The following is a 21,530-nucleotide window of genomic DNA, read 5'->3' as shown; positions in this document are numbered from 1 at the left end:
CAAACAAATCAACCATTTCTGAGTGAATAGAAATTTGAAGTATCTTGATAAGATCTTGACAGAACGCCCCGTCAGAAAACGCAAATGACGATATGTAAAACCTTGCAAATCTTACTGTGTTTAAAGACGATAATTATTTTGTGCCAGAATTTAACCAAGAAATGAAAATATTTATTATGAAACATTAAAATTTGCGTTCATTCCGCGATGACAGTTTTTTTTATTAGTACAAGGAGTGAGGTGGTCGAAATGTGATTTCACAATTATAGTGGGGGGGGGGGGGGGTTAATTTAAGTTTTTAAACAACTCTATTACTTCAAATCTGTGAGTTAACTGAGAAAGACACATAAGATAACAGCATTAGCTGCAAGTTAACTAAGGCTTACTAAGATAGCTAGGACTTCCGAATTATATTTTTTAGCTTTGTTGTATATTATTGAGTTTTTAAGCATTTTTAAAGAGCTTCAAAGGTTAAAAAATAGTTTTGCTTTGTTGCTTGAGGTTTGATAAGTTATTATTGGGAAATTATACCTCAATTTCCCGAGATAATTTTATCAGAGGCTTTTGTGGAATGAATTTTTGACATTAAAAGAGTTGATTATAATTAGACAAAGGAATTTCATCAAGTAATAAAATTTTGTCAAATCGTAGTCGCGCAATTCTGCACTGTCAGTATTACCGACCCATAGAAGCCTGTACTTCGTACTTCCTCTGTTCCGTCGGATCAAGTTGAAAGAATTTGGAAAAATTTCGCGCTTCTTTGCAAATATGAGCCAATTTATTTTGAATAAGGTCAACTTTTTGTCTGAGAGTCACATCAGATCATATCCATTTATCGCCGGGATAGCAAAAAGTTGCGCAGATTTGAATTTAATTCTTTTGCAATTTCTGCGCGTGACAGCTACAAGAACAGAAGCAAGCCAACAAAAAGTAATTTTCCAAAAAACAGAAAAATTCGCTAAACAATCTTTGTGCTAATGTCTCAAAACCGAATTTCAATTCTGCGATTCACTCAGAAACACGGAAACAATCTAAATTGTTGACCATTTGAGCCGAAAAAATATTGAAATTGCCGGCACTTCTTAAGAAGCACTTAAAAAATCTGAAATTTTATTCAGTAAAATTGCTAAAGATCGTTTATAACTATGCCTTCAAAAACTTGTTCTCATTAAAAATTCTACAAAACAATTTGGCAGGCCATATAAGAAGTAATTATAAGCAATAACGACATGAACTTTAAAAATTGAAAGAAAAATGTTAGAAAAAAACCAACTAACGTCAGGCGAATAGGATACGGTAGAAGTTAGCATTGGCGATATGTGCGAACTTGAATCTCAGCAAGGAGGGGGGTTAGGTGTACGGGGTTGGGGATAGAATGAGACGAGGGGAGGAAGGTTGCTTCTCGAGGGGAGGAGGGAGTAAACAGCAAGGTTGAGGAGTGTTGGGAGGGTGAAAAGGAAGGGAAATGTAGGGGATGGTTGACTAAGGGTGGGGAAGGGGATCAAACTTCTAAGAACCGCCCCTCATACAACCAATTTTTGCCTCCTCAAAAGTTACAGTGAGTCGCATGCTTAAAGACTACTAATAGGTAGGGTTCTAAATGATCTGCACAACACTTAATTCCACATCAAGTTTAAATTCAAATAGTGCAAGACAGTAATGAACTCTGGTCAACGTCAAACGTAGACCCAATTTACATAAAAAATCGCGGAAAAATTGTAAAAAAATCTGGCACCATTAAAAATGCATCTTTTCACCTTGATTTAATGCCCTACCAGCAACTTCAACACTCTTGAAGATTATTTACTGTTTCAGAACTTGAATGATTACTAAAATCTGTCTACAGAATCTAATACAACTTGATGCCCCTAGGATTTACCTGTTGATCCAGTTTATAATATTCAAGGTTATCAACAAAACATGTAAACACATATAAAAAAGACAGAACACAATCCAATTGCAGTATTCTTGACTTAAAAACTCTGGAAGCTGCAGTTAAGTACATGCATGTGAGCAAAACTTCTCAAGATCTAAAAAATGTTTTTTCATTCTACTTTACAACCAGTCTAATAAATTTGCTCTCTTAAAAAATACTGGCTTTCAAGCTGCTTTTGCTGCTCTATCGGGGTTAAGGATTATGGAATTGAAGGGGACGGAGTTGATTCAATCCAGCAATAATTTTGTCTCCAAACCTCAAGCTAACAACTTTTTGGCAGCATCTTTTTTTCGTAATCTTTACATTAATTGCTACTGAAGCCCTATGAGAGCTGCCAGTGACTTTACTCCAAGCATTACCTCTCATCTCCTTCTTGAGAACGAAAAATCAACAGTCAGGCAGAAAATTGATCAAGCGAAATATCTCTTATGGAAGGCTGCCATGACCCAAGTAGTAGCTACAAACTTGACTCGACTGCGAAAAAGACCAAAATATGAATTGGGTAGATTTTACGCAAGTGGTTTGTTAGAACCCGGGTCGATTTCGAGTGGTTAACTTCTAAGAACTCGCAAGTTTCTTGCAATTTCTCACAAGGCGATTAATCGCCTTGCAAGTTTTTCTTCCAACAACTTGCAAGTTCTTACAAGTTTTTCTTCCAAAAACTTGCAAGTTCTTACAAGCTAGACATTCGACTTACAAATTACTTACAAGGTAACCATTCGACTTAAAAGTTTTTAAAAGTTAACTATTCGACTTACAAGTTACTTACAAGATAACCATTCGCACACGTACCACACACACACCACGCACACATACACACACACACAGACACGCACACACAAACGCACACACACACACGCACGCACGCAGACACATATGCACACACACACACACACACACACACACACACACACACACACACACAATCAAATTCAAAATTTTGAGAACATTTTTGAAAAAGCAACCGTGAAGAAGATAATTCAGGAACCTTAAAGGGATCTCACTTGAATTGATAAAATTGAAAAGCAACCATTTTGTCTTCTCATGTCGAATTGTATTGTTATCCAAACAGAGCAACTAACTTTCACGCGCTTTCTACGGTGTAAATGACTGAATGTTAAATTGAATTAACCAATAGGAGTTGTGCTAGATCGGAACGAACTGGCAAGAATCTTACAAGTTAGCCATTCGCCTTGCAAATTCTCTCAAGTTAACCATACGACTTGCAAGTTCTTACAAGTTAACCATCTTTGCAAGAAACTTGCAAACTCTTACAAGTTGACCATCTTTTACGAGAAACTTGCATGTTCTTACAAGTTAACCGTTCAGTGTCGACCCGGGAAAATAGGATACTTCAACACATCAAAAAATACAAAGAAAGTTTCTGTTGGTATAGTTGATAAAGAAATTGAAGTTGATAAGCATAAACAAAAATAAAACTTTTTTTTTGGGACAAGAAATTTTTTACGATGCCAGTTAGATACAAAATTTCTGTTTAGTCCCTCTATTTTTGTCAGAAAAACATCTTAGACAATTGAATTGATTGAATTGACTGAATTTTTGTTAATAGCATTTTCTATCTTATTGTTAACGCTTTCGTATCTTTGCCGTTTGTGCCCCACAGTGTGCCACAGTGTCCCACAGGGTTCGTATTATTTGCCCCCCCCCCAAACGCATGTGTCATGTTTTTACATAACAATTTACTATGTAATGGCACGTGTTCTATAACTGGGAGCATAACGTACGGGGGGCACAAACGGAAAAGATCCAAGTTTTCCTAAAGATGCACAAACAGTCGAAGTTTAGGAAGCAAAATTGAAATCATGCGCAGAATATCAAGTTATAGTCCCCTAAACATAGTGTTCCTTTAAGGCCTAACGCTCATAATACCGTTAGAATACCAAAAAGGGTTGCTATATTTTCGTGAGCAGCTATAGAAAAAACGACACAAAAAGGAATAAATTCAGCGACTGACAGCCAAGGGGAGACAAACAGTGTGCATGTCCATTGGAGGGAGGAATTGGGGAGTGGCAATCACGCTTAAATTTTTGCCTACACAGCAACCTCCGCAAATTGCTATCTTATAGCGTTCTAAATCTCAAAGAAAATTTCTCAGACGTTTGATGCCCTATGGCTTTACCAGATTGTTCCGTGTTTGAACACAGAAAGCCAACTCCAATCTCTCACGCAAAAAAAATGTTTTAAAAAATAAATATAGCCGGTTTGCGTCAAGCAAATTGCTCTCAAACGACCGGTAAGCGCTTGGCAATGGTAGTAGCTAGTTGGTGCTTAGAAACGTTAGCATTACGAGGAGGAGATGAGGGCTGGACAAAAGGTGGGCTTGGTGAAAGAGGGTGGACGGGGGTAGTGTTGTGGTAGTTGAGAGAAGGGTTGGATAGGGTTTAAGAGAAGTAAGTGTGGTGGGCGGGCGAATTTTTAGGATTAATAAAAGCTCTTCACATCTTTATATTATCTCCTCAAAACCATTTGATGAGACGCATACATAAACAATTTGGTGAATCGCATTCTTAGAGATCAGTAAAGCGCAAGGATCTAATAGAGCGCAAGGTTCGGCCACTGAATGCCTTTTTGTTTCTTACTCGTTGATCCCGCTTTTGAGGACGAAGGGCTAAAATTGTCAGAAAAAAAACTGGCAGTCGTAAAATTGCATAAAAAGACCAAAAGACTAATATAGTTGCTAAAAATTATTTGAGAGCAATTCAAAACAGTCAATTAAACATTTTTCTTGAAAAGGCACACAAGTTTACAAAAACTGCTTCACGCTTTGTTTGGGAGCAAATTCTAAAGTTTTTGTACATATTACTTAGCTATGGTTTCAGTGTACTTGCGACAGAAAATAGCGGTGACATTTGAGAGAACCTTAGTCAGATTGTTTTGGTTATATTAGGCTGTAAAATTAAACATCAATTTAGTTTTCGAACAATCGGCTAGAAAATTAACACTAACTTATTGACGATTTAATTTATAATTAACTAATTTTTTTAAAAAAATTTATGTTTTGGTTTGATCTAAAATTATCCGTGAAACTTCATTATTATTTGATCATTTTGTTTCTTCAAAATCTGAGAATTGATCTGTTGATTCGTAACATTATGAAAAAGAATTGTTCAGACTTATTCTAATAATTAAATTATAATTTACAATTTTAGTCGCCTTTCAAAACGACGCACACGATATATTTGTTCCCGAAAATTTAGTAATCGTTGATTTCTTGAATAATCAACAAAATTTTAACAAAAACCGACAAATGTCGGAAGAATTGCTCTTGAATGACAGGCGAGGCAATTTAATTCAGGGGCTGTAGCCTAGATCAAATTATGGGTGCAAAAATTTTTTCCCCCACCGGGATTCGAACCACTGCCCTCCCGCTCCACAGCCACAACTACTAACCACTGCGATACAGATCACATACCTCACTTATTCTGCAACCGAATTTATATTAGCTTTACTTCAGAGCAATAGAGATCACTCAAAAATGAAGAACGAAAGCGTGAAAAAGTCACTTGAGAAGTCAAAGAATGTTCTAGAAGAAAAGCGCAAAACTGTCAAGCAAAAAATTTGCATAAAAAAAGACACACATTTACAATAATTTCTATGAACTGCGTTCAAGAGCAATTAATCATCTTTTTAATCTCAAATTTTTAATGGTTTGAAGGTCTGTTTTTTTTCATTGTAGTCTTGGCAACTGTTCAATTGATCATCATTTTTTGGCAAAGTTTTAATTAAATCATTTTTTTCAAAAATGCAATGCAAAAAATTGTATCTCGAAATTAAAATCTCAATAGACACACTGTATATCTCACTACAAATTCTTTATGTATCAAATGAGCAGTGGCCGCTACCGTGTTCTCCCATAGTGTTTTTTTGGAAAAATTGATTGTAATTTTAAAAATATTTTGTCTTTTCCATAAAAGCTGAAACAACCAAACGGAAGTCCTGCTGTCAAGCAATCCTCGTGAACAAGGTTTAGAAAATTTTTGGAAGTTTTTTAGGCATATTGATTGTCAACACTTCGATATCAGTTGCTGCTAGCACAAATCCAACAAACTTGGGAACGAACTTACAGAAACCAGCGGATATAAAAAAAACAACCATGAAAACCAAAAATTTAACAACGGGGAAGATAAAGAATAGGCTGGGTAGATGTGAACATCCAATAGAAAACAAGAAAAAATAGGAACTAGTGACAAAAGCTTTAAGAGTGAAAAGATCAAAAGATAAAAATGTGCTATTCGAGAAAAATACTCCTTTCCCGGTGTCTAGGAGAATAAGGCTTCAAAACTCTTAATGGACAACAGTACATTTATAACTGTTGTCTTTCATAATAAAATTTTGATAAATTGTGCGTTCGTTCCAGCTGCTATTGAATTCAACTTGTTGACCCCTTTACTCTCACCATGAGTCAGTCACATGGGTCACAAACATGAAACAAAAATTACGTATTTCTTAGTGAACTGATGAAATTATTACACAATTTGGTTGCAAGCGTTTATTAACCATTCATTGAGTGCCCGGCAATTTACTCTCAACAGAAAGTGCGTCAACGATAGAGAATTTTTTTTGAAGCTATGTGCGTTTTAAATCTGCAATAAAATTGATTTGATTGCTTAACGTGGAATTATACCTACTCAGTTATTTTGGTGCAACTTATATTTAGAAACTAATAGAGCTCTAAGAGGCTTTGAAAGATTACTCCGCGTTTGTGGCAAAAGTCAAGTAATCAAGACGTTTGTGGCGTTTGTGGCAAAAGTCAAGACCAAAAACTAATCAAGCGGTAAGGCGCGTAAAAATGCCAACATGAACATAGCCGGCAGATTGCAAGAACATAGCTGCCGTTGACTTCATTGACCGCCGTTGGGATTGAAAATGTTCGAAAAAAATAAAGAGATAAATTGACGACAGTGTTATATATTGTTCTAATTTGTTCTGCAGCTTCATTAGATTAGATGAAAATGGTAAATTCTAATTATTTGGAGAGCGATAGGCATAATACTAACGCATGCAAGCAGTATACTCGACGGAACTATCATAACTCAGGCACGAAAAAATTTGACGAGAGCCTAGTATTTGTCAAAATGTGTTCTAATTTGGTCCGCAGTTTCGTTAGATTCAAAAAATTCGGCGAGTCAGCTTCTATATTGGAAGACAATAAGTTTGATACTAATACCGATTACCAGAATACTCTAAGAAACTTTTCTTAACTAACTGCAGTTATTCTAAAAGTAATTCTTAGTACCCGGGCTATATTGGTTTATCCTGCTTCGTTTGATTTTCTGGTTTTGCCGTCTGACTTTGAGCGTATTTGAGTTAGCTTCCTGAATTAGTTTTAAAGTCCATTCAGTTGAAACAGAGGGAGGTAAGTCAAAGTCAAACGTGAAGAGTGGTGACATATGTAAAACGAAAAAGGAGGCAAAGCGAATTTAAAAAAGGACAGCGCCTAAATAAAAGCCGCTGGGAGGCTGACGGCGGCCAATAATAAAATAGAAGTTACAAACTTCCTTTGAAAGCAATTGATTACCCAGTTTGGGACTTCCACTTAAGAAAGACCATGTTCGACCCGAAAAGAGTACAAGAAGAGCACGCTCGACTCAAACAACCCATGAAAAGACATTAGCTCAAACTAAGCGTTCAACTTGACTTTAAGTCAACCAAACTATTAATGTTGGACTTAAGTTAAACTCAAGTTGACGTCGCTGGATTTGAGTTCGATTCAATTTGACGCTCGAATTTAGTTAGAACCAAAGGGTCCGAGCTGGACTAAAAATTTTGCATGCGCTTTGAAAAATGGCTGTTGCATTTAACAAATTGAGAAAAAACAGGACTTACCCAGAAAGATTTTATATTGATTTACAGTTACTAATTCCTATGTATACGTAAGTGAACAATTTTTATTGTTGACAATTTCATTTAATTCATATATATATATATATATATATATATATAAATATATATATATATATATATATATATATATATATATATATATATTAAACCGACATGACATGTTTTCAAATTTTGTTGGAAAAATTCAAATTTCTGATGTTAATTTGTTTGTTATGATTTGACATTTGCAGCTATTATTTTTACATTTTATATTGAACTCAGTTCAAAACTCAGTTCCAATTAGTTAGATATCGTGTCAAGCTTATAAAAGCAACTTATTACAAGCTTATAACAAGCGTTATATACTTTGCAGCAAAATTTTTCTCTGGTGGTTTTGGGTCGTCAAGAAACGTAAAACCAAAAGGAGTGCCGACCGATATAACAAAAATTATGTCCGCAGAGGTCTTTAACAATAAGAGTTTTCTTCAGCTAAAAGAAAAACTGGATCTAGAAATTACTAGTAATGGATTTGAAAAATTAATTTAAAATACGGGATCAAATCAAATAATACGCAGAATTCAAATAAACGCGTTTGTCGCAAAAGAAACTTTTAACACCTTTTTTCACTCTACTTAAAAAACATTAAAGAAATTCAGGTAGCGAAACCACTGGCTTTTTAGCTCCACTTTTTGTTTCAGCCCCAATCAGAGCACTGGAATAGTACTTTGCTCAATGTTCAGCATGACTATTTATAGGACGAAAAACGATATATTTTCTTCTGTCTTTGTATACTGTTTTCCTCATTAGACATAGGATTACCTTTTTTTGATAACTTGTTTTAATATTTGCATGCGCATAATGATCACACATGAAAATGAACTTCCGAACTTTGAGATATAAAAAAATTGTTGAGGGGCAGAGATTTGATTTAATTACGTGAATTTCATCGTTCCTTATTTGCAGTAGTAAGAAAGAGTAGTTATACCGTGGTGGTGCTTTGTTGAATGTCGACGTTTGCTCAAGTTGCTGATGACGCGAAGGGTGTGCCATTTGACCGAATGCCTCATTTGCGCTCATTTGGCCGACACCTTGCATTTTGAGCCAATCTGATTGGTTGAAATTAGTTTGCAAATTGGAGAGTGGGTGTTGGAGTTGTGACAAGCTAATAAACTCTTGTAATCTCATCAGCTGGCGTTGAATTGTTTCTTTGGTTTCACTTTCATTATCTGCAGTTAAGTGATCGGTGAACATTGCAATAGCGTCCTTTAAATCACCGGCAGAAACTTCTGATGTTCCAGCGACTGCAACGTCCGGAACATTCTTGGCTTGCTCTTCTCTAACCTTGGAAGTGGATTGTTGTTGTTGTTGTTGTGGCGGTTGTTGTTGGTGTTGTTTGTGTTGTTGAGGTTGTTGTTGAGGTGCTACTGGGGTGAGGAAACTTTTCCTGACAATTTCCTTTCCTGCCTCACATCCAAACTGAGTGTAAATTTCACCCATTTCTAGCGGGTAAATGGACGTTGCAACTGCTTTGCCCTTCAACATTAAATAGTTTAATTGGACCAACAGCTAGTGTAAATTTTTTTCAGTCAATAGCATCAGCAAATAGATAAATACGGGAAGGGGAGGGGCAAGGGGTTCAATAGTTATGGATAGTTATTTGAATCCAATGACTAATCTCAGATCGGTCAAACTTTAGATGCTGTAGCAACTGCTTCAAAGTTTCTTTTATCAGATCATTATACAGACCAGCTCAGGCCTCACCACATTATAGGCCGGTGTTGGGTTTATTGCTTACAATTAGCTCGGACTTAATTTACAAAAACTGTCTGTAAATGGATTTTGAAATATTGGATTTTCGACCCCTGTCGAGGTTTCGCTTAAAATTAATGTAAGAATAGCGGTGAAAAGAAATATTTTTGACCGTTAAGCACCCGCATTTTCAGCAGTAAATGCGCTGAAAGCGGTGAAATATTGAAGTTTTAAGGTTTTTATAGGACAATTTTTGTAATATTTGCCGTTTGTAGCGGTGAAATTTTTGTTTTCACTGCTTTCAAAGGAATTGTTTCGAAAAATAAACTGTCGTGCACAGGTGGCTCCAACCTCTCAAGTACTGTATGTCAACAACTTTCTATTACAGTGCGGCATCTGTCACTTTAGTGATATCTTTTTCAAGTTTAGATCAGATAAAAACATATGGAAAACATATGCATTGACACTCTGTGAGGACTTTAGCGGAGAATCTAGTCCCACTAAAACCGTAAATATTACAAACATAACCCACTAACGACGGGCCAACTGTTCTCAAACGACCGGCGAGCCGTTGGCTTCGTCAGTAGCTAGACACGGTTTATTGAGGCAAGCTTTAGCTCAATTGAGGGGGCGTGAGGTGAGCGCAGCGATGATGGGAGGTGCATCGGCGGCTGATGACGGAGGGTGCAACGGCCTGAACGATGTGCAGGGGTGGGGATTGGGGAGGGCGGTGAAGAGAGAGGGGGCTGATGTGGGGGGGGGGTGGGTGTTGTATGGGGGGTCATCCTCTTAGATCCGCCAATCACACCATAAGTGTAAGTCTCCCAAAACAGTTTCAACTAATTTTATACTTGTCAACTATTGAGCTGAAAGTCTTTCGGAGCAGTTAATACCCGCTGGCGCTTCTTGCTCATCCCGTTTATGAGGACGAAAAGTTACATGGGTCAGACGAAAAATCCGTCAAGCGAAAATACGCTTCAAATAAGACCAACAAGAGTAACGTAATTGCTACAAACTTCGTTTGAGAGCAATTAAAAACATAACGCAAAAAATACAGTGAAATTTACCGGCGAATTGACGTAAGATGTGCTGCTTTAGTGGTGAAGTTTTAATTTTCATTGCTTTCACCAATTTAAGCGCTAAAAACAGCAACTCATAAAAATATTTACCACTTTCACCGCAACCCTTACAAATTTTGAGTGGGGAGATTGATCAACGTACGAACAATGATCACGTTGTTTAAATTTTAAAGAACGAAAAGAAGAGAAGAGAACAAACCCAGTTTAAATTTGACTTCTGAGCAAGTATAAGTCTCCAAAACAGTTTCTATGAATTGCATACTAGGAGACCAGTGAGCTGAAAAGCTAAGCGCACTTAATGCCCGCCGGGTGCTACCTATTCATCACGTTTTTGGGGACGGAAACAAAAAGCAAATGAGACACGAAAAATCAATCGGTCAAGCAAAAATTCGCATTTAAAAAGACCAACAGGATTAAAATAATTGCTCCAAATTCGTTTTAGAGCAATTAAACACTCAACGCAAAAAGTTAACAGTAAAATTGGCAATTGACAAGCGATTTGCGGATTTAGCGTAATGTTTTTTTCCACTGCTCTCACCGCTTTAAGCGCTATAAACAGCAATTCTGACAAAAATTTACCGCATTTACAGCAAATCTTATATTGTTTGAGAGGTGAGATTGATCAAAGTACAAAGATTATCACGTTGTAATAGATATCAATTTACCGAAAGAAGTGAAGAAAACAAAGCCAGTTTAATTTTGGCTTTTGATCGAGGATTTTTTCAAAATTGAGCGGTAACTTTTTCTCACTAAAACCGCAATTATTACAAACACAACCGACTAATGTGGGGCGACTTGCTCTCAAACGACCGGCAAGCCGTTGGCTTTGTCAGTAGTTAGACACGGTTTACTGAGGCTAGTTTAATCTCAGTTGAAGGGACATGAGTTGAGCGCAGCGGGGGGGGGGGTGCATAGGGAGTTGATGATGGGGACAACAGCAGGGAGGGGGCAACGGAGGGAGGGTGTTTTGGCTGCACGGGGGAGTTGACAGCTCGGACCGGGACACTCAGTTTCTTAATTTAAATCCATTGTTTTACGTCTGATACCAGGACCTTGGTATCGCCGATGCTATTTATTTTAGTCACCAAGTGAGGCGTGATATTGATTAAATTACAAAGTATGGTCACGTTGTATTTAATATTAATGTACCGAAGGAAAAGAAGAGAGCAAATCCAGCTCAAAATTTGGCCTCCGATTGAAGACTTCTTAAATTGATCGGTGATTTTTGACCGCTAAAACCGCCAAAATTATAAACATATCCGACTAACGTCTGCCAAATTGCGCTCAATCGATCGGCAAGCCGTTGGCTTCGTCAGTAGCTAGATAGATTTTATTGAGGGCAGCGTTAGCTCAATTGAAGGGGCGTGAGGTTAGTAGAGCGGGGGGAGGGGTTGCACAGGGAGCTGATGATGGGTTGGGGGCAGCAGCAGGGAGGGGGCAACGGTGGGAGGGGGTGTGGGCTGCCAAACAAGGTGTGCAGGGTCGGGGGTTGGTTGGGGGGGGGGGGGGTGGGGGTTTACTTGAGAGGGGGCTGAGGTGGGCTGGGGGGGGGGGGGGGTGGTTTTGTGTGCGGGGTCAACCTCCTCTATGAACCGCCCTTCACTCCATAAGTATGTCTCCAAAACAGTTTCTGTGAATGACGTACTTGGAGACTACTGAGCCGAAAGGCTCTATGAGCATTTAATGCCCGCCGGGCAATGTCTGTTTACCCCGTTTTTGAGGACCAAAAGTCAAGGGGTTCAGACAAAACTGTGTCCAGCAAAAAATTGCGTTAAAAGGCCGACAGGAATTTTAAAATTGCTACAAACTTTGTTTGAGAGCAATTAAATAGTCAACGCAAAAATTTTTTTTAATGAAATTGACCGGCGAATTGACGTAAGATGTGCGGCTTTAGAGGTGAAGATTTTATTTTCACTGCTCTTACCGCTTTTAGCGCTAGAAAAATTTACCTCACGCGAAACAATTCTTAAGAACATTTACCGCATTTACCGCAATTCTTACATTTTTTGGAGATTTTTACAGTTGACACCTCGACCCGGGAAGCTCAGTTTTGGTTCCAATGTTTTATCGAATTTGGTTCCAATGTTTTATGTCTGAGACCAGGATCTTGGTATCGCCGGTACTATTTAATTGTTTCAACCAATGAGGTGTGAGATTGATCAAAGTACAAAGAATGATCACGTTGTATTAAATATTGAAGAGCAGAAAGAAGAGAAGAGAACAAAGCCAGTTTAAATTTGACTTCTGAACAAGAATTTTTTTTTAAAAAAAAGAACGAAACACTTTATCACCTGCTATTAAGTCTTAATTAGTTCTGGTTTTTAAAATATTAAATTCTGAATGTGTTTAACCAACGACTTTTGGACCAAACTAAGATTTGCCTAATTTGTTATTCAGTTCACATGAAAAAATTGCTTACATTTCTAGTATGTATCTCAAATTCGACTGCCTCCCCTATCTTCAGTTCACTGATCTGTCCCCCCATGTACTCTGAGAAGTGGAAGAAGACATCAGCCGTGCCTTCCACCTGTTTGATAAACCCAAAGTTATCCTTCATAGAACAGACCACCCCCTGTAGTCTGGGAGAGGGAACAGATTCCTCAAGACACACGTCACGTGCTTTCATGCTGTCAGTTCTGAAACAGTTAATTCGATTTATTCGACTTCCCACTTTTGCATTTTTGTTAGTTTGGTTAGTTTGGAACCCATATTGCATAGGCGGCCAAAAGTCTTTCAACCGAAGCGAAAAAGCTAGAACCGAAGCGAAAATGTATGATCTCTCATTATGGTACTGTTAAACTAATGGTTTTATTTTGTTTTTGTCGCAATGTGTGTGAGTGTGTGTGTGTTCGATCTTCTTTATGTTTGTGTGCAAATATTTGTACGCGTGTCGTAAAAATTTTTGCGTTGGAGCCTTTTAGGAGCGACGAAAGTTGTAACATAACATTTTTTTGTGTTATATCTTAACTAGCCTGTCATCAGTAGCGATTCTGAATGAGACCCTGTCTCCCTGTTTCAAGTAAGTCGTGTCTCCTCTCACATCAGTCGGCACAAATGACAAACTGTACTTCTCCTGTAACACAATAGACAAACACACTCAATGACACAAGAATCATGAGGCAACACAAATGAACAGCTTTCCTGCTTGATGAATATGATAATCTATCATAAATTATTTAACTTCCTTTAGTTCTTCTATTGATAAGAGGCAGCCAGGGTACCTATTATCAGGTTGCACATTACCAGTAGGAAAACAACATTCGTTTGAACGCAACTCAGCTCACGGAAAACTATGTTCAAGGAAGAAATGGGAAAAAACAGCAAGAGTTTCCTGTTCGACACAGTTAGTTTATCAACCGTCACTTACTCCTTTCCTCTCGAAACAAAGTCTGCCGAATTCCGTTTGAGGTCCAGACCCCTGAAACAAAAAAGATCTGAAGCAAACAACGTATGATCTCGGTCTGTTCAGCTTCAGTATAGCTGAGAGAACAGTTACCCATAAAACCAATACGGGGGTAAATTATATGAAAAAACACGCAACTGTCGTGTACTTTTTTATACGCACCTGCTGATTATTCATAGCCATTTTGGGTCAAATTGCGCTTTTCTAATGGCTTGATCAAAATAATTTTTCAATTTCATTTCCCAATTACGTTTTAAATTGGAAAAGCAACAACATTTGCTACGAAAAGAGACATCTGTTTTTTCCTCTGCAGGAGATGAGTTAGAACCAATCGCTCACAATATTTGGTAAGAAAATATATACCTTCTTAAATAAGGCCGCACGTTTTCAAATTTTTAGCCATTTCTCATGTTTCATTTAGTGGAGTTTTTTTAACAACAATTGTCAGCAAAGTGTATGCAGCGTATGCATGGAGAGATTAATTGGGGCAGAAAAGTTTGGGATCTATTCTGTTTCGGCCCTTCGCCAGCTTAGTGGGCATATATCTTTTACTTCCCCAGGCGCACGTGCTATTTTTTTTCTTGGCCGTGTTATATAACAACATATAATTTGTAACGGGGGGGGGGGGGGGTGGGTAAGAAACACAGAATAGATCCAAAGTTTGCTGTATGTGTCGCAAGAACAATCATTGCCATGATTTTTTCTCAATTCAGATATCCTATTGGCTGAACAAATTTTTTCGAAGTTTAGTTTGACGAAACGTCACAAAAACGTGCGTCAGTAGGGAAATTTTGTATATGATGAAACTTGGCACTAATTTCTCACAGACTACATCAGAAAACTTTAAAAAATGTGCAATTGGCTTACAATTACAAAAGAACAAACGGAAAAAACAACTGATAATATTACTTTTCAAAAGAACTTTAACAGAGCAATGTATGCATGAAAATATGCCAATTGAAAGACAATTAGGATCAATTGTTTCTACCTTTATATATCGGAAAGAACAGCTTAAAGGGTAGTATGTATCAATAACCAGAAGTTCATTAGTAGATTCACTTAATTTTGATTAGAATAATATGTAATTTTGATTTTTCTTAAAAGATTGAACTTTAGTCTATCGGTTATACTATTATTATCGATGTTTGCAAAAAATAATCTCTAGAGTTCTAATTGGACCAGCCTAGGAAAATTTTTTAGTAGAAAAAAGTGAGCAACCAAAATAAATTTTTCTTTTTTGTTTACTTGAAATTAAAATTTTTAAAAATTTAATTTTTACTCGTAAGCATTTGAAAACCAAAAAATGGTGTGTTAATGAGTGAACATGTTGTAATCATTATTTGCTGAGTAAGATAAAGTTCGGTCTCTGCATGGGTTCTAATACTTTCACTTCATTGCTGAGTAAGGTAAAGCTCGGATTCTGAGAGTTTGGGAAATGTAGTTGGAAAGGGGTGCAATATGAGAGGAGTAAGTGGGTGATCAGGGTTTCAGCGCGTGAAGGGGGGTCTTTTGGTGGTGTCGATTGTGTGGTGTTAGTGGCGGACTGAGAAGTTCACAATGTGGTTTCAAATGACTTCATTTTTGTTCACTATATAACACTATTAGGATCTATTCTATTTGGGCCCCCCAGTGTTTTTCATGACCCCCAGTTACAAATTCTATGTTGTTATATAGCACGTTACTATGTAAAAAAATAGCACGCGCGCCTGGGGGTCATAAAATATTTATGCTTACTAAGCTAGGGTGGTGGGCAAAATAGAGTAGATCCCACTATTAATATATAAAAATGATAAATGACACCGACTTTTCATTTGATTTTAGTAGCTAAGATAGTACACCCTGTGTACAATGTAACATATACTGAAAAAATAGTCGAATCATATACGCCTGTTTCTGCTCTGGACGAGTTAAAACTAACAGGTTTCAAGATGGCGTTGTGCTTAGGAGCATAAGTGACTTCTCCAATGTATCTCCTTTTGCTCCATCTCTCACTAGAGGCGGCCGCCATCTTTGTAACCTAAAACAACACACTCAAATCAACATCACAGTCTTGGAAATACTAAAATGGGGTACAATCTGCTGTGAAAGAGGCATAACGTGCTTTAAAGTCTAGACATGGGCACTTTCCGTCTGGCACGGTCTGGACATATTTGCTTCCATCTGGCGCTGCAGACTGGGTTCCCATTAAACAGGTTCCTTTCCCATTAAACCAATTAACAATCAAGGTGGATTAGATTCCTTATGGAGCTTGGTCTGCAACTGAAAATATTTTAAGGATATAGTTGGAGAACAACTGTAGGACAGACCTTGATGGCGATCGGCTTTCCAGTCCGTTTATCTGATGTCTCCTGAAACTGAACTTCATCTCCGTTCTTCAGTTGATGGATATCTCCAAGATAGGCACTGAAGTGGAAGAACAACCTCTCATTCCGGTCACAACATTGCACGAATCCAAAGTTATGCAGCAACTTCTCCACGATTCCAGTCTCTTTCTTTCCCACTTGTTGGTCTCCAGAACCATCATGAAACCCTGCAGGTCCTCGACTGTTGGGTCCGTAGTGGAACCCTGCTGGTCCTGGGATTCCTGCACGTTTCTCATTATAACCCATCTGGACTGGAGAATAAAAATTGGGATCTATTCTGTTTTTTTTTGTGCCGTTTATTGGAATTCGGCTCTATGCAAAAATGTTGGTTTTTTCCGGGGGTCTTTCCCATTATAGCCCCCCCCCCCAGCTTAGTGATCAGATAAACTATAGTCCCCCTAATCATGGTAATTATACTATAATGGGGGGATATAATTTCATGGGGGGGGGGGCTATAATGGGAAAGACCCAAAACGGCGCCCAATATTATGATATGATTAGGGTAATGTCGTGGTCGATAACACGGGTCAAAGAATTCAATGAGTTGAATTTTAAATTAAATTTTGAACTGAAAATATACAAAAATTAGCTTGTATTTATAGTGGTTATCTACGCGAAAATATACAGAGAAAATTTAGATTAGCTAAAAATATTTTACATGATTGGCATGTGAATAGATCTTAACTCCGAATCCCGGAGGTGATATTCTATTTTCATCAACATTTCATGAGAATCATGTATGGCTTGGGTACAATCGAGTTCATTAGTTGGAGGTCGGTGGATGTTAGAATCAGGTTTCTGTTGGTGGGAGAATTTACTTCTGACATATGATTGATAGGTCAATAAGATAATGATAGCGCCAAAACAAAATTAGAATTGAGTTTAGTTTTGTAGCCATTACTGATCGACAGAGCAATAAAGTTCGTCAGGTAAGTTCTTCTTTCGTTCTTTGAAACTTTAATAAAACTTCTAAGTTTCTTGATGTTTCATTGAAACCATCACATCCTCCCTCCTTTTTTAAGCAAGTTTGTGGGTATAGGTTCTCCAAATCTGTCAGGTTGTTTTCTGTTCCTGGTTGATGTTCGTGAAGGCTCTGAGGTTTCGGGTTGTTGGTGCTCTGCAGATGATGTGGCTGCAGAAGCTTCATCAAAAGATTTATGCTTACTAAGCTAGGGTGGTGGGCAAAATAGAGTAGATCCCACTATTAACATATAAAAATGATAAATGACACCGACTCTTCATTTGATTTTAGTAGCTAAGATAGTACAGCCTGTGTACAATGTAACATATACTGTAAAAATAGTCGAATCATATACGCCTGTTTCTGCTCTGGACGAGTTAAAACTAACAGGTTTCAAGATGGCGTTGTGCTTAGGAGCATAAGTGACTTCTCCAATGAATCTCCTTTCGCTCCATCTTTCACTAGAGGCGGCCGCCATCTTTTTAACCTAAAACAAAACACTCAAATCAACATCACAGTCTTGGAAATACTAAAATGGGGTACAATCTGCTGTGAAAGAGGCATAACGTGCTTTAAAGTCTAGACATGGGCACTTTCCGTCTGGCACGGTCTGGACATATTTGCTTCCATCTGGCTTTGCAGACTGGGTTTCCATTAAACAGGTTGCTTTCCCACTAAACCAATTAACAATCAAGTTGGATTAGATTCCTTATGGAGCTTGGCCTGCAACTGAAAATATTTTAAGGATATAGTTGGAGAACAAATGTAGGGCAGACCTTGATGGCAATCGGCTTTCCAGTCCGTTTATCTGATGTCTCCTGAAACTGAACTTCATCTCCGTTCTTCAGTTGATGGATATCTCCAAGATAGGCACTGAAGTGGAAGAACAACCTCTCATTCTGGTCACAACATTGCACGAATCCAAAGTTATGCAGCAAATTTTCCACGATTCCAGTCTCTTTCTTTCCCACTTGTTGGTCTCCAGATCCGTCATGGAACCCCGCAGGTCCTCGACTGTTGGGTCCGTAGTGGAACCCTGCTGGTCTTGGGATTCCTGCACGTTTCTCATTATAACCCATCTGGACTGGAGAATAAAAATTGGGATCTAATCTGTTTTTTTTTGTGCCGTTTATTGGAATTCGGCTCTATGCAAAAATGTTGGTTTTTTCCGGGGGTCTTTCCCATTATAGCCCCCCCCAGCTTAGTGATCAGATAAACTATAGTCCCCTAATCATGGTAATTATACTATAATGGGGGGATATAATTTCATGGGGGGGCTATAATGGGAAAGACCCAAAACTGCGCCCAATATTATGATATGATTAGGGTAATGTCGTGGTCGATAACACGGGTCAAAGAATTCAATAAGTTGAATTTTAAATTAAATTTTGAACTGAAAATATACAAAAATTAGCTTGTATTTATAGTGGTTATCTATGCAAAAATATACAGAGAAAATTTAGATTAGCTAAAAATATTTTACATGATTGGCATGTGAATAGATCTTAACTCCGAATCCCGGAGGTGATATTCTATTTTCATCAACATTTCATGAGAATCATGTATGGCTTGGGAACAATCGAGTTCATTAGTTGGAGGTCGGTGGATGTTAGAATCAGGTTTCTGTTGGTGGGAGAATTTACTTCTGACATATGATTGATAGGTCAATAAGATAATGATAGCGCCAAAACAAAATTAGAATTGAGTTTAGTTTTGTAGCCATTACTTATCGACACAGCAATAAAGTTCGTCAGGTAAGTTCTTCTTTCGTTCTTTGAAACTTTATTAAGACTTCTAAGTTTCTTGAAGTTTCATTGAAACTATCACATCCTCCCTCCTTTTTTAAGCAAGTTTGTGGGTATAGGTTCTCCAAATCTGTCAGGTTGTTTTCTGTTCCTGGTTGATGTTCGTGAAGGCTCTGAGGTTTCAGGTTGTTGGTGCTCTGCAGATGATGTGGCTGCAGAAGCTTCATCTTGATGTGAAGGTCCCACATCTGTGTTCTGAGGTTGTAGTTCTGATTGAGATATGGTCTCCTCCACTGCTGGTTCAGTTTTCACATTGTCCTCGTGTAGTCTCGCAATTTGGTTGTCGCTCACTAGAATAGTCCGTGCTGAGTTTTCAGGCTGTATGAAAGATGTGTTCAAGCCCTTCCTGATGATGAAGGTAGCAGGAACTGTCTTTGTGTTTTCGTTGGCCTTGAATAGAATGGGTTCGCACAAGTCGAAATCTGCTATTGCTAGTAGTCTCACTCTGCGTCCCAACAAGAGTTCAACTAGAGTTTTGCTCCTCGTCTTTGAAGTGTTGCGATGTGTCATCAGTGCCCTTTGCAGGAATGCCCCAAATGACACATTAAGGTTGGGACTCCACGCTTCAAGTGCCCGCTTCACTGTCTGAACTGCTCTTTCAGCTAGTCCTTTAACTCTTGGATGATAGACGGGTGATTCTATTTTCTTATTTCCCAGTGATTCACACCATTGTTTAAGGTCACCACTTACAAATTCAGGACCATTATCAGAAACTAAAGTTTTTGGTATTCCGAATCTTGCAAAGATTTGACTAAGATATATTTTAACTGTTTCTGATGTTCTATTTCCCGCGGGGAAGGCTTCTATCCAACCAGAACCCGCGTCAACAATTACTAATATATTTCCTTGGTCCTTAACATAACCCCAGTCCATGTAGAGCCGTTCCCAAACGTCGGCTTCTGGCCACGTAGAGACTGTTTTTCCCAGGCTAGGCCTGTTCAATTGACAATTCTTACATTTACTAACAAAGTGTTGAACGTCTTGGGTAATGCCAGGCCACCAAGCTATCATTCTGACTGATGCCTCAGTTGCATTCTTTCCGGGATGTGTCTCATGCGCTTTTGCCAAAACCAAGTGTCGTAGTTTGGGTGGAATGAAAGGAACAACATCTCTGAAGATGATTCCATTATGTAAAGTAAGTGCATCTTTCTGTTGTTCAAATCCTCTTTCCGCTTCTGAACATTGTTTCCAATTGCCGCTTTTGATTCGTTTCATTATGTCCTGGAAGAGTCTGTTTGTTCCAAGTTCAGTTTTGATTTCTGCTTGGGTCACCAAATCACTCTGAGCGAAGTAGATGTTATTGATTGCGAAGCGCACGCGATCGTTGTCGGATCGTCTTCGTCAAAATCCATTCTGCTCAAAGCATCTGCATGGGGTATCTGTTCCCCTGGTGTGTACTTCAACTCATAGTCGAAGCCCATTAGAGCCATTGCCCATCTTGTGATTCTCGCTGATGCTGTCTTCGGGATCTCCTCGTCTGGTGCAAAGAGATATTTGAGTGGTTTGTGGTCAGTCTGTAGGGTAAATCGTCTTCCAAGAAGGAATTGCTTCAATCTTGTGACCACAAAGACAATTGCCAGTGCTTCCCGCTCTAGGTTCGAGTAGTTTTGCTCCGCTGGAGTCAATTTTCTCGATACATATATGACTGGATGTCCTTCTTGCGAAAGAACCCCGCCAATGGCTTTTTCAGAGGCGTCAGTAGTAACTGTTGCTTCTTTTTGTAGACTATACGGCTGTACTTGTGGGTTAGCACATAATTCATTTTTTATTCTTCAAAGGCTTTTTGTTGCATTTTGCCCCATGAGAAATCGCTATTTCTCATGTTATTTAAGGGTAGCATTTTTGTTGCAAAATCAGGAATCATTCTTCCGTAAAAATTAGCTAGCCCAACGAACGATTCGAGTTGTTTATTGTTAGTTGGTGCTTTTGCATTTTTATTTTTTCAACATGTTTGGGATCTGGTGCTATTCCCTCCTTTGAAATGGAGTATCCCAAAAAGCTAACGCTATCGACTGGTTTTGAGTTAGATTTTTTCTCATTAATAGTAAAATTTTTCTCACGTAGTCGACTCTTGAGTGCAAGCATTCTCTTGTCGAACTGCTCCTTGGTAGTTCCATACACCAATACATCGTCTTGAAAGATCACAACACCTTTGATTCCTTTGAGTGTTGATTCTATGCAATTCTGGAAGATTGAAGAAGAGTTTTTCAATCCCTGAGGTAGTCGGCACATCTTGAACAGTCCCTGAGATGTGTTGATTGTGCATATATCTTTTGCTTCTTGGTCAATTTCAATTTGATGGTAGGCATCTGAGAGGTCAATTTTGCCAAAGTATGAGGCCCCATGTAGGTTATGGAAGATCGTCTCCATGCCTGGTATTGGGTAGTCCT

The 21,530-nt window shown here is 38.3% G+C and overlaps 1 protein-coding gene across 2 annotated transcripts in view; it reads right to left on the bottom strand.

The window, feature by feature from the left end:
- Positions 1-21,530, bottom strand: part of LOC142342032 (uncharacterized) — an 81,355-nt gene that overhangs the window by 17,285 nt on the left and 42,540 nt on the right. Inside the window, exons 3-8 of one of the 2 annotated variants that reach the window (XM_075393200.1) lie at positions 16,318-16,595; positions 15,930-16,028; positions 13,976-14,026; positions 13,581-13,681; positions 13,028-13,244; positions 8,766-9,313 (exon numbers count right to left, since the gene is read on the bottom strand). In XM_075393200.1, coding sequence (XP_075249315.1) covers positions 8,766-9,313; positions 13,028-13,244; positions 13,581-13,681; positions 13,976-14,026; positions 15,930-16,028; positions 16,318-16,595 — 1,294 coding nt within the window. Of the gene's footprint in view, positions 1-8,765; positions 9,314-13,027; positions 13,245-13,580; positions 13,682-13,975; positions 14,027-15,929; positions 16,029-16,317; positions 16,626-21,530 lie in introns of both variants that reach the window. The other variant, XM_075393201.1, reaches the window with a different exon arrangement.

This window comes from Convolutriloba macropyga, chromosome 7, assembly GCF_964194025.1.
Source record: "Convolutriloba macropyga chromosome 7, txConMacr16.3, whole genome shotgun sequence".
In the NCBI taxonomy this organism is placed as follows: domain Eukaryota; kingdom Metazoa; phylum Xenacoelomorpha; order Acoela; family Convolutidae; genus Convolutriloba; species Convolutriloba macropyga.
Note: the sequence above shows the minus strand (reverse complement) of the source record. Positions and strands in the feature narration are given on the sequence as shown.